Raw genomic sequence first — 18,769 nt, forward strand, 5'->3', positions numbered from 1 at the left:
AGGCACATAACAGAGGGGCTGCTCTGGGCAGCCCTAAGAAGAGCTTTTTGAGAAGAAAAGTGAAGACTTCAAGGGCTGCAGCTGTGTGTACATGTCTAGTGACATTCACTGCTGCAGCTCCAGCTCTCCCCAGCGGTGCTGTACACTCCCGAGCCCTGGTTACCGGGTAACTACAGCAGGAGGCTCCGGTTTTCTTCTAAAGTCAGGCACACACGACGGGGGCTCTCCGGGATCGCGTGGCCGCGCTTTGGGAGGTGGTAAGTGGGTCCCGCTCGCGGGACCCGTACTTTATCGCGATCCGGCGCGGTCAGTGGGAGGCGGGCCACGCGCGCTGGCGGTGGACACTGTGGCAGTACAGGCGATCCCACTAGATCACCAGGGCATGGGTGCAGGTCAGGTTTTCCCTTAAAACCGTTTTACTAGTAGCTCACAGTACCCGGTGGTTTTGCCAGCAGGGGGATAAGGCTTAGACCTGGAGCCCCTCCCCCAGCCCCAGGGCGCCATTTCCAGCAAATGTTCCCGCCCTGGAGCTGCATATCTGTCTCTCCCTCACTCCCTGTCAGTGTCTGCGGCGCCATTTCTCTCAGCTACACTGTTCCTGGGACTGCTTGGGCAAATCCTCCTGTGTAAAGCCGCCTGGTTGTTAGCGCTGTGACTTTACATGACACTTAAGTATTCTACATGTCAATTAGACAGTGTTAGTTAAGAAAGAGGGCATTAGTCAGGGTTCTCTGGTACAAGTACCCTGTGATATACATCCAGTTCTTACTGTGCAGTGTTATATCTATTGACTACATAGCTATATAAGCTGGTCCAGTGCAGTATTATTGTTAGTAATAACCTCTGCATTGTTTACATGTGACTATATGTGTGTGCATTAGCTTGCTGAGTGGTTTCCATTTCGTGTCTCTCACTCAACTTGCTATCCCTATATTCTATAACCTGAGGGGGCTTGGTGCGTCAGGTTTTATAATTATATAGGATTTTCACAAAGATATACTCTAATACGTATTTTTCTCTGTGATTTTAGTCACCATATCTCTCCTGTATCTCTGCTTGTGCTGACTACACTGCGCAGGGGTTTGGGTAAGAGGTATTGTGCTGCTGCCAATTGTACTGTGTTACCTGATACTGCAAGTTATATCATGTCTGCTTCTGAAGGTAACGGTTCTGGGGCGGAACACACTGCCGGTGTTGCTGAAGCCACAGACCCCTATGAGGAGACTATAGCAGCAGTGGGACTGTGGCAACGGGGATGCATAATGACCCACCGTGGGCTACTTTCTCCACGCTTCTACATACGCTAGTTACTAAACTAATGCCCCCTATGGGACCTCCTATGCCGGTGCAACTGTATGTGGTCCCCGCAGCTAACCCGCCTTGGGCGGACAATTTATCTGCTCAATTGAAGAAGCTAAACCAGTCCTTGACTACTAAAAAGTCTGACCCTCGCTCGCCTAAGACCAAGGGGTCCTCTAAGCGAGCTCTTATCTCCTCACAATCCACTGCTGTCACTGACACCTCGTCTGATGAAGATGGCGCTTACACTGACCCCACAGACTCTGACACAGATACTGCTGATGGGGAGGGTAGTTCACATGTGGATGTTCCTGGTCTTTTGGAGGCTATTACGTTAATTTCTCTATCGTCCTAGTGGATGCTGGGGTTCCTGAAAGGACCATGGGGAATAGCGGCTCCGCAGGAGACAGGGCACAAAAAGTAAAGCTTTAGGATCAGGTGGTGTGCACTGGCTCCTCCCCCTATGACCCTCCTCCAAGCCTCAGTTAGATTTTTGTGCCCGGCCGAGAAGGGTGCAATCTAGGTGGCTCTCCTAAAGAGCTGCTTAGAAAAGTTTAGCTTAGGTTTTTTATTTTACAGTGAGTCCTGCTGGCAACAGGATCACTGCAACGAGGGACTTAGGGGAGAAGAAGTGAACTCACCTGCGTGCAGGATGGATTGGCTTCTTGGCTACTGGACATTAGCTCCAGAGGGACGATCACAGGTACAGCCTGGATGGTCACCGGAGCCTCGCCGCCGGCCCCCTTGCAGATGCTGAAACGAGAAGAGGTCCAGAATCGGCGGCAGAAGACTCCTCAGTCTTCTTAAGGTAGCGCACAGCACTGCAGCTGTGCGCCATTTTCCTCTCAGCACACTTCACACGGCAGTCACTGAGGGTGCAGGGCGCTGGGAGGGGGGCGCACTGGGAGGCAAATGAAAACCTCTTTTGGCTAAAAATACCTCACATATAGCCTCCGGGGGCTATATGGAGATATTTAACCCCTGCCAGAATCCGTTAAGAGCGGGAGACGAGGCCGCCGAAAAAGGGGCGGGGCCTATCTCCTCAGCACACAGCGCCATTTTCCCTCACAGAAAGGCTGGAGGGAAGGCTCCCAGGCTCTCCCCTGCACTGCACTACAGAAACAGGGTTAAAACAGAGAGGGGGGGCACTAATTTGGCGTTAGAAATATATAAAAAAGATGCTATAAGGGAAAACACTTATATAAGGTTGTCCCTATATAATTATAGCGTTTTTGGTGTGTGCTGGCAAACTCTCCCTCTGTCTCTCCAAAGGGCTAGTGGGTCCTGTCCTCTATCAGAGCATTCCCTGTGTGTGTGCTGTGTGTCGGTACGTGTGTGTCGACATGTATGAGGACGATGTTGGTGAGGAGGCGGAGCAATTGCTTGTAATGGTGATGTCACTCTCTAGGGAGTCGACACCGGAATGGATGGCTTATTTAGGGAATTACGTGATAATGTCAACACGCGCCAAGGTCGGTTGACGACATGAGACGGCCGACAAACAATTAGTACCGGTCCAGACGTCTCAAAAACACCGTCAGGGGTTTTAAAACGCCCGTTTACTTTAGTCGGTCGACACAGACACAGACAGGGACACTGAATCCAGTGTCGACGGTGAATAAACAAACGTATTCCTTATTAGGGCCACACGTTAAGGGCAATGAAGGAGGTGTTACATATTTCTGATACTACAAGTACCACAAAAGAGGGTATTATGTGGGATGTGAAAAAACTACCGTAGTTTTTCCTGAATCAGATAAATTAAATGAAGTGTGTGATGATGCGTGGGTTCCCCCCGATAGAAAATATGGGCGGTATACCCTTTCCCGCCAGAAGTTAGGGCGCGTTGGGAAACACCCCTTAGGGTGGATAAGGCGCTCACACGCTTATCAGAACAAGTGGCGGTACCGTCTATAGATAGGGCCGTCCTCAAGGAGCCAGCTGACAGGAGGCTGGAAAAATATTATAAAAAGTATATACACACATACTGGTGTTATACTGCGACCAGCGATCGCCTCAGCCTGGATGTGCAGAGCTGGGGTGGCTTGGTCGGATTCCCTGACTAAAAATATTGATACCCTTGACAGGGACAGTATTTTATTGACTATAGAGCATTTAAAGGATGTATTTCTATATATGCGAGATGCACAGAGGGATATTTGCACTCTGGCATCAAGAGTAAGTGCGATGTCCATATCTGCCAGAAGATGTTTATGGACACGACAGTGGTCAGGTGATGCAGATTCCAAACGGCACAAAGGTGTATTGCCGTATAAAGGAAGAGGAGTTATTTGGGGTCGGTCCATCGGACCTGGTGGCCACGGCAACTGCTGGAAAATCCACCGTTTTTACCCTAAGTCACATCTCTGCAGAAAAAGACACCGTCTTTTCAGCTTCAGTCCTTTCGTCCCTATAAGAGTCATATCTGCCCAGGGATAGAGGAAAGGGAAGAAGACTGCAGCAGGCAGCCCATTCCCAGGAACAGAAGCGTTCCAACCCTTCTGACAAGCTCTCAGCATGACGCTGAGACCGTACAGGACCCCTGGATCCTACAAGTAGTATCCCAGGGGTACAGTTTGGAATGTCGAGACGTTTCCCCTGCGCAGGCTCCTGAAGGCTGCTTTACCAAGGTCTCCCTCCGACAAGGAGGCAGTATGGGAAAAAAATTCACGAGCTGTATTCCCAGCAGGTGATAATTAAATTACCCCTCCTACAACAAGAAAAGGGGTATTATTCCACACTATATTGTGGTACTGAAGCCAGAAGGCTAGGTGAGACCTATTCTAAATCTAAAAAAATTTGAACACTTACAAAGGTTCAAATCAAGATGGAGTCACTCAGAGCAGTGATAAGGAACCGGGAAGAAGGGGACTATCTGGTGTCCCGAGACATCAGGGATGCTTACCTCCATGTCCCAAATTTGCCCTTATCACTAAGGGTACCTCAGGTTCGTGGTACAGAACTGTCACTATCAGTTTCAGACGCTGCCGTTTGGATTGTCTACGGCACCCTGGGTCTTTACCAAGGTAATGGCCGAAATGATGGTTCTTCTTCGAAGAAAAGGCGTCTTAATTATCCCTTACTTGGACGATCTCCTGATAAGGGCAAAGTCCAGGGAACAGTTGGAGGTCGGAGTAGCACTATCTCGGATACTGTTACAACAGCAGGGGTGGATTCTAAAGATTCCAAAATCGCAGCTGATCCCGACAACAAGTCTCCTGTGCTTAGGGATGATTCTGGACACAGTCCAGAAAAAGGTGTTTCTCCCGGAAGAGAAAGCCAGGGAGTTATCCGAGCTAGTCAGGAACCTCCTAAAATCAGTGCATCATTGCACAATGGGCCATGGTAAAAAAATGGTGACTTCCTTCGAAGCAATTCCAGTCGGCAGATTTCATGCAAGAACTTTTCAGTGGGATCTGCTGGACAAATGGTCCGGATCGCATCTTCAGATGCATCAGCGGATAACCCTATATCCAAGGACAAGGGTGTCTCTCCTGTGGTGGTTACAGAGTGCTCATCTTCTAGAGGGCCGCAGATTCGGCATTCAGTTTGGATGTTGGTGACCACGGAGGCCAGCCCGAGAGGCTGGGGAGCAGTCACACAAGGAAAAAATTTCCAGGGAGTGTGATCAAGTCTGGAGATTTTTCTCCACATAAATATAGCTAAGGGTAAATTTATAATGCTCTAAGCTTAGCAAGACCTCTGCTTCAAGGTCAGCCGGTATTGATCCAGTGGGATAAAACATCACGGCAGTCGCCCACGTAAATAGACAGGGCGACACAAGAAGCAGGAGGGCAGTGGCAAAAACTGCAAGGACTTTTCGCTGGGCGGAAAATCATGTGATAGCACTGTCAGCAGTGTTTCATTCCGGGAATGGAAACTGGGAAGCAGACTTCCTCAGTAGGCACGACCTCCACCCGGCAGAGTGGGAACTTCATGGGGAAGTTTTCCACATAATTGTAAACCGTTGGGAATTACCAAAGGTGGACATGATGGCGTCCCGTCTGAACAAAAAACGGGACAGGTATTGCGCCAGGTTAAGAGACCCTCAGGCAATAGCTGTGGACGTTCTGGTAACACCGTGGGTGTACCAGTCGGTGTATGTGTTCCATCCTCTGCTTTTCATACCTAAGGTACTGAGAATTATAAGACGTAGAGGAGTAAGAACTATACTCATGGCTCCGGATTGGCCAAGAAGGACTTGGTACCCGGAACTTCAAGAGATGCTCACAGAGGACTTATGGCCTCTGCCGCTAAGAAGGGACTTGTTTCAGCAAGTACCATGTCTGTTCCAAGACTTACCGCAGCTGCGTTTGACGGCATGGCGGTGGAACGCCGGATCCTAAGGGAAAAGGCATTCAGGAAGAGGTCATTCCTACCCTGGTCAAAGCCAGAAAGGAGGTGACCGCACAACATTATCACCACATGTGGCGAAAATATGTTGCGTGGTGTGAGGCCAGGAAGGCCCCACGAAGAAATTTCAACTCGGTCGATTCCTGCATTTCTTGCAAACAGGAGTGTCTATGGGCCTCAAATTGGGGTCCATTAAGGTTCAAATTTCGGCCCTGTCGATTTTTCTTCCAGAAAGAAGTGGCTTCAGTTCCTGAAGTCCAGAAGTTTGTCAAGGGAGTATTGCATATACAACCCCCTTTTGTGCCTCCAGTGGCACTGTGGGATCTCAACGTAGTTCTGGGATTCCTCAAAACACATTGGTTTAAAACCAGTCAAATCTGTGGATTTGAAGCATCTCACATGAAAAGTGAACATGCTCTTGGACCTGGCCTGGACCAGACGGACAGGGCAGAGCTGCGGACTCGTCCCCAGTTCTCTCCCTAAGGTGGTGTCAGTGTTTCACCTGAACCAGCTTATTGTGGTGTCTTGCGCCTACTAGGGACTTGGAGGACTCCAAGTTGCTAGATGTGGTCAGGGCCCTGAAAATATAGGTTCCAGGACGGCTGGAGTCAGGAAAACTGACTTGCTGTTATCCTGTATGCACCCAACAAACTGGGTGCTCTTGCTTTTAAGCAGACTTTTGCTAGTTGGATGTGTAATACAATTCAGCTTGCACATTCTGTGGCAGGCCTGCCACAGCCAAAATATGTAAATGCCCATTCCACAAGGAAGGTGGGCTCATCTTGGGCGGCTGCCCGAGGGGTCTCGGCTTTACAACTTTGCCGAGCGGCTATTTAGTCAGGGGCAAACACGTTTGTAAAATCCTACAAATTTGATACCCTGGCTAAGGAGGACCTGGAGTTCTCTCATTCGGTGCTGCAGAGTCATCCGCACTCTCCCGCCCGTTTGGGAGCTTTGGTATAATCCCCATGGTCCTTTCAGGAACCCCAGCATCCACTAGGACGATAGAGAAAATAAGAATTTACTTACCGATAATTCTATTTCTCGGAGTCCGTAGTGGATGCTGGGCGCCCATCCCAAGTGCGGATTATCTGCATTACTTGTACATAGTTACAAAAATCGGGTTATTATTGTTGTGAGCCATCTTTTCAGAGGCTCCGCTGTTATCATACTGTTAACTGGGTTCAGATCACAGGTTGTACAGTGTGATTGGTGTGGCTGGTATGAGTCTTACCCGGGATTCATAAATCCTTCCTTATTGTGTACGCTCGTCCGGGCACAGTACCTAACTGAGGCTTGGAGGAGGGTCATAGGGGGAGGAGCCAGTGCACACCACCTGATCCTAAAGCTTTACTTTTTGTGCCCTGTCTCCTGCGGAGCCGCTATTCCCCATGGTCCTTTCAGGAACCCCAGCATCCACTACGGACTCAGAGAAATAGAATTATCGGTAAGTAAATTCTTATTTTTAAAGATTACGGATGATCCCGAGCCATCCGCCCCTCCTAAGAAACCAGATAGGTTCAAGCGTCAGAAGGTGGTTAAACAAGTTTTACCTCACTCTGACCACCTAGTGGATATGCGTCAGGAACCCTGGGGAAACCCGGGAAAGAAGTTTGTGCCTCAAAAGAAGATGCTGGCTCGCTATCCCCTCGCGCCAGAGCTGTCTAAAAATTGGGAAACGCCTCCTCCAGTAGACTCACATGTGGCTAGGATGGTGGTTTCCTCAGCTCTACCTGTCACTACCGTCACGTCTCTAAAAGAGGCTACGGATAAACGTGTGGAGGGTTGTCTGAAAGCGATTTACACCCTCACGGGTGATGCACAAAGGCCCACTATTGCAGCAACAACATGGGCTGCAGAGGCTATTGAAGCATGGGCCTTAGAGTTAGAAGCTGAAATCTCTTCTGACCATGCTAGACAATGCTTGTCATATATTGTCACAGCTTCTCACTATATTAAAGAGGCGACTTCTGATGCCAGTATCCTAGCAGCCAAGGCCTCTACTACATCAGTCCTGGCTCTCCGGATATTGTGACTAAGATCCTGGTCTGTGGATCTGGACTCTAGGAAAACCCTGGAGGTACTCCCTTTCAAGGGAGATATTCTGTTTGGGGAGGACTTAAATAAGATAGTGGCTGACTTGGCTACTGCCAAAACTGCCTGTCTGCCAAGTACCGCTCCTTCTGTGTCGAAGGCTAATGGTACTTCCTTTCGCCCCTTTCGTCCTTCAGGTAAAGCAAAAGGTCAGGCGTACAACAAGCAGGCCCGTACTTCCAAACCTGGTAAGCCGAAGCCCAAAAGAGCCTGGGCTGCCCGTCAGCCAGCTTCCAACACCGATAAGCCTGCCGCATGACTGTGTGGGCCTCCCCCTGGGGGATCCCAGGGTGGGGGGCCGGCTTCTAGAGTATACCCAGGAATGGTTGAAGACCACTTCAGATACCTGGGTACGGGAAGTCGTTACTCGAGGTTGTGCCATAGCCTTCAAAACCGACCCCCTCATCGATTTTGCCGGACAGACGTCCCGTTGGACCAGACAAAGGCAAACACTCTACATTCGGTGGTACAGACCCTCCTGGATACAGGAGTCGTAGTACAGGTGCCTCTCGCTCAGAGGGGCCGGGGGTACTAATCTCCGCTGTTTCTGGTCCCGAAACCGAATGGGTCCTCCCGGCCCATTCTCAACCTCAAGGCATTGAACAGGTTTGTGAAAGTTTCCAAGTTCCGTATGGAAATCCTTCGCTCTATAGTTCTGGCCTTGGAACCTGGGGACTACATGATCTCCCTGGACATACAGGATGCTTACCTGCATATTCCTATAGCAGTGTCACATCAGCAATACCTGAGGTTTGCGATTGGCAACCTCCATTACCAGTTTCGGGCGTTACCTTTTGGTTTAACTACGGCTCCGCAAGTCTTCACCAAAGTTATGGTGGTGATGACGGTGGTACTCCGCCGTCAAGGGGTCAGGATACCGCCGTATATGGACGACTTGTTAATCCTGGCAAATTCCCCAGAAATTCTCCTACGTCATCTGGATATGACTGTCCGGTTTCTACAAGCCCACGGGTGGCTCATCAACTGGAAGAAATCCTCCCTGGTCCCTGCTCAGAGCATGGTGCACCTGGGAGCGCTTTTGGACACTCACAACCAGCGGTTGTTCTTGTCTCAGGAGAAAGTCCTGAAGCTTCAGGACAGGATTCGTTGCTTCCTTTCTCGTCCGCAAGTGTCGATACATTCGGCGATGCAGGTGCTGGGCCTCATGGTATCAGCATTCGACATGGTGGAGTATGCTCAATTTCTCTGACGTCCTAGTGGATGCTGGGAACTCCGTAAACACCATGGGGAATAGACGGGCTCCGCAGGAGACTGGGCACTCTAAAAGAAAGATTAGGTACTATCTGGTGTGCACTGGCTCCTCCCTCTATGCCCCTCCTCCAGACCCCAGTTAGATTTCTGTGCCCGGCCGAGCTGGATGCACACTAGGGGCTCTCCTGAGCTCCTAGAAAGAAAGTATATGTTAGGTTTTTTATTTTACAGTGAGACCTGCTGGCAACAGGCTCACTGCAACGAGGGACTAAGGGGAGAAGAAGCGAACCTACCTGCTTGCAGCTAGCTTGGGCTTCTTAGGCTACTGGACACCATTAGCTCCAGAGGGATCGACCGCAGGACCCGTCCTTGGTGTTCGTTCCCGGAGCCGCGCCGCCGTCCCCCTTACAGAGCCAGAAGCATGAAGATGGTCCGGAAAATCGGCGGCAGAAGACTTCAGTCTTCACCAAGGTAGCGCACAGCACTGCAGCTGTGCGCCATTGCTCCTCATACACACTTCACACTCCGGTCACTGAGGGTGCAGGGCGCTGGGGGGGGGCGCCCTGAGCAGCAATAAAAACACCTTGGCTGGCAAAATAATCACAATATATAGCCCCAGAGGCTATATATGTGATAATTACCCCTGCCAGAATCCATAAAAAAGCGGGAGAAAAGTCCGCGAAAAAGGGACGGAGCTATCTCCCTCGGCACACTGGCGCCATTTTCTCTTCACAGTGTAGCTGGAAGACAGCTCCCCAGGCTCTCCCCTGTAGTTTTCAGGCTCAAAGGGTTAAAAAGAGAGGGGGGGCACAAAATTTAGGCGCAATATTGTTTATACAAGCAGCTATTGGGGAAAATTCACTCTGTGATAGTGTTTATCCCTACATTATATAGCGCTCTGGTGTGTGCTGGCATACTCTCTCTCTGTCTCCCCAAAGGGCTGTGTGGGGTCCTGTCCTCAGTCAGAGCATTCCCTGTGTGTGTGCGGTGTGTCAGTACGGCTGTGTCGACATGTTTGATGAGGAGGCTTATGTGGAGGCGGAGCAGATGCCGATAAATGGGATGTCGCCCCTGTGGGCCGACACCAGAGTGGATGGATAGGTGAAAGGTATTAACCGACAGTGTCAACTCCTTACATAAAAGGCTGGATGACGTAACAGCTATGGGACAGCCGGCTTCTCAGCCCGCGCCTGCCCAGGCGTCTCAAAGGCCATCAGGGGCTCAAAAACGCCTGCTCCCTCAGATGGCAGACACAGATGTCGACACGGAGTCTGACTCCAGTGTCGACGAGGTTGAGACATATACACAATCCACTAGGAACATCCGTTACATGATCCCGGCAATAAAAAATGTGTTACACATTTCTGACATTAACCCAAGTACCACTAAAAAAGGGTTTTATGTTTGGGGAGAAAAAGCAGGCAGTGTTTTGTTCCCCCATCAAATGAGTGAATGAAGTGTGAAAAAGCGTGGGTTCCCCCGATAAGAAACTGGTAATTTCTAAAAAGTTACTGATGGCGTACCTTTTCCCGCCAGAGGATAAGTTACGCTGGGAGATATCCCCTAGGGTGGATAAGGCGCTCACACGTTTGTCAAAAAAGGTGGCACTGCCGTCTTAGGATACGGCCACTTTGAAGGTACCTGCTGATAAAAAGCAGGAGGCTATCCTGAAGTCTGTATTTACACACTCAGGTACTAGACTGAGACCTGCAGATAGTGCTGCTGCAGCGTGGTCTGTAACCCTGTCAAACAGGGATACTATTTTGCGAACATAAGTCGTCGTCTTATATATGAGGGATGCACAGAGGGATATTTTGCCGGCTGGCATCCAGAATTAATGCAATGGCCATTCTGTCAGGAGGGTATTAGAGACCCGACACTGTACAGGTGATGCTGACTTTAAAAGGCACATAGAGCCTTATAAGGGTGAGGAATTGTTTGGGGATGGTCTCTGGGACCTCGTATCCACAGCAACAGCTGGGAAGAAAAATTTTTACCTCAGGTTTCCTCACAGCCTAAGAAAGCACTGTATAATCAGGTACAGTCCTTTCGGCTTCAGAAAAGCAAGCGGGTCAAAGGCGTTGCCTTTCTGCGCAGAGACGAGGGAAGAGGGAAAAAGCTGCACCAGTCAGCCAGTTCCCAGAATCAAAATTCTTCCCCCGCTTCCTCTGAGTCCACCGCATGACGCGGGGGCTCCACAGGCGTAGCCAGGTACGGTGGGGGGCCGCCTCAAAAATTTCAGCGATCAGTGGGCTCGCTCACAGGTGGATCCCTGGATCCTTCAAGTAGTATCTCAGGGGTACAGGCTGGAATTCGAGGCGTCTCCCCCCCGCCGTTTTCCTCAAATCTGCCTTGCCGACAACTCCCTCAGGCAGGGAGGCTGTGCTAGAGGCATATTCACAAGCTGTATTCCCAGCAGGTGATAGTCAAGGTGCCCCTACTTCAACAAGGACGGGGTTACTATTCCACACTGTTTGTGGTACCGAAACCGGATGGTTCGGTGAGACCCAGTTTAAATTTGAAGTCCTTGAACACATACATAAAAAAATTCAAGTTCAAGATGGAATCGCTCAGGGCGGTTATTGCAAGCCTGGAGGAGGGGGATTACATGGTATCCCTGGACATCACGGATGCTTACCTACATGTCCCCATTTACCATCCTCACCAGGAGTACCTCAGATTTGTGGTACAGGATTGCCATTACCAATTCCAAACACTGCCGTTTGGACTGTCCACGGCACCGAGGGTCTTTACCAAGGTAATGGCAGAAATGATGATACTCCTTCGAAAAAAGGGAGTTTTTAATTATCCCGTACTTGGACGATCTCCTTATAAAGGCGAGGTCCATGGAGCAGTTGTTGGTCGGAGTAGCACTATCTCGGGAAGTGCTACAACAGCACGGATGGATTCTATACACACAGCTGGTTCCTACCACACGCCTGCTGTTCCTGGGGATGGTTCTGGACACAGAACAGAAAAAAAGTGTTTCTCCCGCAGGAGAAAGCCAAGGAGCTGTCATCTCTAGTCAGAGACCTCCTGAAACCAAAACAGGTATCGGTGCATCACTGCACACGAGTCCTGGGAAAAATGGTAGCTTCTTACGAAGCAAAATTCCATTCGGCAGGTTCCATGCAAGAACCTTTCAGTGGGACCTCTTGGACAAGTGGTCGGAATCGCATCTTCAGATGCATCGGCTGATAACCCTGTCTCCAAGGACCAGGGTATCTCTACTGTGGTGGCTGCAGAGTGCTCATCTTCAAGAAGGCCGCAGATTCGGCATACAGGACTGGGTCCTGGTAACCACGGATGCCAGCCTTCGAGGCTGGGGGGCAGTCACACAGGGAAGAAATTTCCAAGGACTTTGGTCAAGTCAGGAGTCGTCCCTACACATAAATATTCTGGAACTGAGGGCCATTTACAATGCCCTAAGTCTGGCAAGGCCTCTGCTTCAAAACCAGCCGGTACTGATCCAATCAGACAACATCACGGCAGTCGCCCATGTAAACCGACAGGGCGGCACAAGAAGCAGGATGGCGATGGCAGAAGCCACAAGGATTCTCCGATGGGCGGAAAATCACGTCTTAGCACTGTCAGCAGTGTTCATTCCGGGAGTGGACAACTGGGAAGCAGACTTCCTCAGCAGACACGACCTCCACCCGGCAGAGTGGGGACTTCATCCAGAAGTCTTCCAACTGTTGGTAAACCGTTGGGAAAGGCCACAGGTGGACATGATGGCGTCCCTCCTAAACAAAAAACTAGATATTGCGCCAGGTCAGGGGACCCCCAGGCAATAGCTGTGGACGCTCTAGTGACACCGTGGGTGTACCAGTCGGTTTATGTGTTCCCTCCTCTGCCTCTCATACCACAGGTACTGAGAATAATAAGAAAACGAGGAGTAAGAACGATACTCGTGGTTCCGGATGGGCCAAGAAGAGCTTGGTACCCAGAACTTCAAGAAATAATATCAGAGGACCCATGGCCTCTACCGCTCAGACAGGATCTGCTACAGCAGGGGCCCAGTCTGTTCCAAGACTTACCGCGGCTGCGTTGGACGGCATGGCGGTTGAATTCCGGATCCTAAAGCAAAAGGGCATTCCGGAGGAAGTCATTCCTACGCTGATAAAAGCCAGGAAAGAAGTAACCGCAAACCATTATCACCGTATTTGGCGAAAATATGTTGCGTGGTGTGAGGCCAGGAAGGCCCCAACAGAGGAATTTCAGCTGGGTCGTTTTCTGCTCTTCCTACAGTCAGGAGTGACTATGGGCCTAAAATTGGGTTCCATTAAGGTCCAGATTTCGGCTCTGTCGATTTTCTTCCAGAAAGAACTGGCTTCACTGCCTGGAGTTCAGACATTTGTAAAGGGAGTGCTACATATTCAGCCCCTTTTTTGTGCCTTCTGTGGCACCTTGGGATCTCAACGTGGTGTTGAGTTTCTTAAAATCACATTGGTTTGAGCCACTTAAAACTGTGGATTTGAAATATCTCACGTGGAAAGTGGTCATGTTATTGGCCTTGGCTTCGGCCAGGCGTGTGTCAGAATTGGCGGCTTTGTCATGTAAAAGCCCTTATCTGATTTTCCATATGGATAGGGCAGAATTGAGGACTCGTCCCCAGTTTCTCCCTAAGGTGGTATCAGCTTTTCACTTGAACCAACCTATTGTAGTGCCTGCGGCTACTAGGGACTTGGAAGATTCCAAGTTACTGGACGTAGTCAGGGCCTTAAAAATTATATTTCCAGGACGGCTGGAGTCAGGAAAACTGACTCGTCTTTTATCCTGTAGGCACCCAAAAAAATAGGTGCTCCTGCTTCTAAGCAGACTATTGCTCGCTGAATTTGTAGCACAATTCAGCTGGAGCATTCTGCGGCTGGATTGCCGCATCCTAAATCAGTAACAGCCCATTCCACGAGGAAAGTGGGCTCATCTTGGGCGGCTGCCCGAGGGGTCTCGACTTTACAACTTTGCCGAGCTGCAACTTGGTCAGGGGCAAACACGTTTGCTAAATTCTACAACTTTGATACCCTGGCTGAGGAGGACCTTGAGTTCTCTCATTCGGTGCTGCAGAGTCATCCGCACTCTCCCGCCCGTTTGGGAGCTTTGGTATAATCCCCATGGTCCTTACGGAGTTTCCAGCATCCACTAGGACGTCAGAGAAAATAAGATTTTACTCACCGGTAAATCTATTTCTCGTAGTCCGTAGTGGATGCTGGGCGCCCATCCCAAGTGCGGATTGTCTGCAATACTTGTATATAGTTGTTGCTTAACTAAAGGGTTTTTGTTGAGCCATCTGTTGAGAGGCTCAGTTATATTTCATACTGTTAACTGGGTATAGTATCACGAGTTATACGGTGTGATTGGTGTGGCTGGTATGAGTCTTACCCGGGATTCAAAATCCTTCCTTATTGTGTCAGCTCTTCCGGGCACAGTATCCTAACTGAGGTCTGGAGGAGGGGCATAGAGGGAGGAGCCAGTGCACACCAGATAGTACCTAATCTTTCTTTTAGAGTGCCCAGTCTCCTGCGGAGCCCGTCTATTCCCCATGGTCCTTACGGAGTTCCCAGCATCCACTACGGACTACGAGAAATAGATTTACCGGTGAGTAAAATCTTATTTTCATTCTCGCCCCCTCCAGAGGCTGAATCTAGCCAAGTGGGACGGCCTGCCTCACCGGATCAGGTCTCACATGATCTCATTGACTCCGGAGGTCCGTCTGTCGCTGCACTGGTGGCTCCAGGACCAACAATTGTGCAAGGGCCGTCCCTTCTGGATATCTGACTGGGTCCTGTTGACGACAGATGCCAGTCTCAGAGGTTGGGGAGCGGTGTTGGAGCAACACTCCCTTCAGGGTCGGTGGACCAAGGAGGAATCTCTCCTCTCGATCAACATTCTGGAATTGCGGGCGGTCTTCAATGCGTGGAACCTGGCCCAGCATTTAATTCAGAACCGTCCTGTTCAAGTACAGTCGGACAACGCCACCACAGTGGCTTACATAAATCATCAAGGCGGCACTCGAAGCCGTTTGGCAATGAAGGAAGTCTCACGGATTCTACATTGGGCGGAACGCCATCCACCGGCCATATCGGCAATATTCATTCCGGGAGTCCTGAATTGGGAAGCGGACTTTCTCAGTCGTCAGGACGTACATGCCGGAGAGTGGGGCCTCCATCCAGAAGTGTTTCAACTCCTAGTGGAAAAGTGGGGCCTTCCAGACGTAGATCTGATGGCGTCTCGACACAATCACAAGGTTCCGGTCTTTGGAGCAAGGACAAGGGATCCTCAAGCAGCATTCATGGATGCGCTGGTGGTGCCGTGGAGGTTTCGGCTGCCGTACGTGTTCCCTCCGGTGTCACTCCTGCCCAGGGTAATTCGGAAGTTCAAGCAAGAAAGAGGAATTCTGCTTCTCATAGCTCCAGCGTGGCCCAGACGGCACTGGTTCTCAGACTTGCAGGGCCTATCGTCAGAGCATCCAATTCTACTTCCACAATGCCCAGACCTCCTCATTCAGGGCCCCTGTGTCTACCAGGACCTAGCCCGGCTGTCTTTGACGGCGTGGCTCTTGAAGCTTCCGTCTTGAGGGCTAAAGGGTTTTCTGAGGCTGTCAGTCAAACTATGCTGCGGGCCCGGAAACCGGCTTCTGCTCGGATTTACTATAGGGTCTGGCATTATTACTTTGTTTGGTGCGCATCTAACGATTATGACGCTTCCAAGTTTAGTACAGCCAAGTTGTTGGCCTTTCTTCAGCAGGGCCTGGACTTAGGCCTGCGTCTGGCCTCCCTCAAGGTTCAAATATCTGCCTTGTCGGTGTGGTTTCAGAGAAAGATTGCGACCTTACCTGATGTGCATACCTTTACTCAGGGTGTGTTCCGTATCCAACCTCCTTATGTCCCGCCTGTGGCTCCTTGGGACTTGTTGGTGGTTTTGGAGGCGTTACAAGAGTCTCCGTTTGAACCTCTTGGTTCAGCTGATCTTAAGTGGCTTTCCCTTAAGGTGGTGTTTCTGCTGGCTATTGCTTCAGCTAGAAGAGTGTCGGATTTGGGTGCCTTGTCTTGTAGTTCCCCATATCTGATATTTCACCGTGACCGGGCGGTTCTTAGGTCGCGTCCCGGATATTTACCTAAGGTGGTTTCTTCGTTCCACCTTAATCAGGAGATTGTGGTTCCGGCACTTGTTTCTCCTGATCTGTCTCCCAAAGAGCGGTCTTTGGATGTGGTACGGGCTCTCCGTATCTATTTGAAGAGAACTGCTTCTATTAGGAAATCTGATTCTCTCTTTGTGCTGTTTGGATTTCACAAATGGGGCTGGCCTGCTCACAAGCAAACTTTGGCCAGATGGATTAGAATGGTGATTGCACATGCTTATGTGAGGGCTGGTCTATCAGCTCCTGCTCACATTACGGCCAATTCTACTCGGTCTGTTGGACCTTCTTGGGCGGCCCGCCGTGGTGCGACTCTTGAACAATTGTGCAAGGCGGCTACGTGGTCTTCAGTGAACACGTTCATAAGGTTCTATGCCTTCGATACTGCCGCTTCCCAGGATGCTTCCTTTGGACGCCGGGTTCTTGTGCCCACTATAGTGCGTCCCCTCCCATAAGGAACTGCTTTAGGACATCCCCTATGTCTTTCCTTGTGGAGCATTGTGTACCCCGCAGCAGAAAACGAGTTTTATGGTAAGAACTTACCTTTGTTAAAACTCTTTCTGCGGGGTACACTGGGCTTCACAAGGCGCCCACCCTGACGCACTTAGCTTCTTTGGGTTGGTATGGCATTAGCCGCTGACACTTCTCCTGTCGTGAGAGTGTGGTGTATGTGGCTACTAACCGTTGTCGTCTCTTTTCCTGCTACTGCATTGGGCTGGTTAACTAAAAACTGAGCTCCTGTGCAGGGAGGCGGGGTTATAGAGGAGGCGGCGCTATGCATTCTGGGAACAGTCAAAGCTTTTGAGCCTGTTGGTGCCTCGGATCAAGATCCTACTCTACACCCCTATGTCTTTCCTTGTGGAGCCCAGTGTACCCCGCAGAAAGAGTTTTAACAAAGATAAGATCTTACCATAAAACTCGTTTTCTCTCTGGCTCAGCAAGTGTTTCTGCTTGTAGAAAATGTCATTACTCTTCATTCCCAGAGTAACAAAACTATGCTTATTTCTGTGTTACTGCCTTTTTATTACTTCAGGGTACTTAACAGGATTATAAATGTGCCCAATGATACTGAACATTCTTTTTAATTGTCGTTTTAGTCAAAACCATGGCAACAAGCTTTTTCATTTTGGGGGGATTTTTTTCTCTTTTTATTTTTAAGGACAAAACTGGCTTCTCGCTGTGTTCTGGTTCTCATCTAGAAGCAGCATTAGCTTCTAAAGACAGGGAAATCGTAAGACTTCTGAAGGACATACAGCACCTGCAGAATTCTATACAGGAATTGGAAGAGTCTTCATCCAATCAAATCGCTGAACTCGAACAGCAACTAATCATCAAAACAGAGGCTATAGAGGTAAAGTTGTGTAATGACATTAATCTAGGGATGTAATGATTATTTGAGATTATATTGTGTGGAGGTTCATACAAGCATCAAGCAAACCATATTGTTCTATATTCTATGGGGGTATTCAATTACCAGCGATCATTGATTGCTGGTAATTGTCTCACCGGGTGCTATCCAATTAGCCTCGATAAGCCGTGTCTCATGCAGGTGAAATCAAATCCCTGAAAACAGTCCTTTAATGAAAACACACAGGTTTCATGTGTGTTTTCTGGAGATAATTTAATATCTGAGAAACATCGGGGGAAAACGCAAAAAATGTCAGTTTTTCTTTCCCGATGTTTCTCCACTTGTAATTGAATTATATCCATATATTATACATACAAGATGGTCCTGACGAAGGTTTTGAAAGTAATAAAATCGAAACGTTACTAGCTGGAGGGGCTAGATGCCTGTTCTAATTATATAAGTATAAAGACCGGAGAGTGCCGCTTCTGTTATCCCTGCATATTGGGCTGTGCAAACGGCCGTGGAAGGCACCAGGGCCATACTGCATCATCTAAGGCTGGAGTGACGGTTTCAATCCTACTTATACATACAAGAGATATACAAATGTGTCCTCAATATCCAACGTGAGATGGGTGCACGGTGTACAGTGCACACTGGCCCCTGGGTCCAGAGGGGCCCACACCCTGCACCCATACATTACAGTTTCCTTTCATCCAAGCGCCGCAGAAATGACTGGTAAAATGGCATTGAAGTTGACACCATTTTCCTGGGGATCTTCACATGGCCAGTAGACTCAGCCAGTAGCAGTGGTGAGAGAGAAGGGGATCACATGAAGATTGCACATGGGCCTTCTCTCTTGAACCGCCTCGGCTCCCTTTCTTCATGTCACCCTTTGCACCTTCATACTGAAATTGAACGAAGTTAATGTTTACTTTACACCGGATATTGATTGTTACAGTAGGTGATGGTTCTCTTCCCAAGGAGGCCGGAGCTTACGAAGATCTTCTGGGTAATGACCCTTGTATTCCCCGGGTAGAACACTCCAGCAAGTCTTCTAGTCTATAATAGCTGCTTTTCCCTTAAGGCGCTATGTGCCTACCAGTACCGGGATGCCACCAGGACTTACACCACTGGAGATAGTACAAGCTTAACCCGGAGGGACCTGAATCAATGCCGGTGGCGCAAACACAAAGAAATACTAACAAAGAAGACAAGAGATGGACGTGGCAAAGAGAAGGCAAACAGTGGAGAGCAGGAGGAAACTGAGGCGTGGGGAATAACAAATGGGTCTGAGAGAATAAAGAAATTACGAAGGCAAAACACACAAA

The 18,769-nt window shown here is 49.5% G+C and overlaps 1 protein-coding gene across 2 annotated transcripts in view; it reads left to right on the plus strand.

Annotated features, from left to right (window-relative positions):
* CUX2 (cut like homeobox 2) overlaps nucleotides 1-18,769 on the plus strand; it is an 875,100-nt gene that overhangs the window by 801,336 nt on the left and 54,995 nt on the right. For both annotated transcript variants that reach the window (XM_063964372.1, XM_063964373.1), the window contains exon 11: nucleotides 17,253-17,444. In XM_063964372.1, coding sequence (XP_063820442.1) covers nucleotides 17,253-17,444 — 192 coding nt within the window. The remainder of the gene's footprint in view (nucleotides 1-17,252; nucleotides 17,445-18,769) is intronic.

This window comes from Pseudophryne corroboree, chromosome 1 (genome assembly GCF_028390025.1).
Source record: "Pseudophryne corroboree isolate aPseCor3 chromosome 1, aPseCor3.hap2, whole genome shotgun sequence".
Lineage (NCBI taxonomy): Eukaryota > Metazoa > Chordata > Amphibia > Anura > Myobatrachidae > Pseudophryne > Pseudophryne corroboree.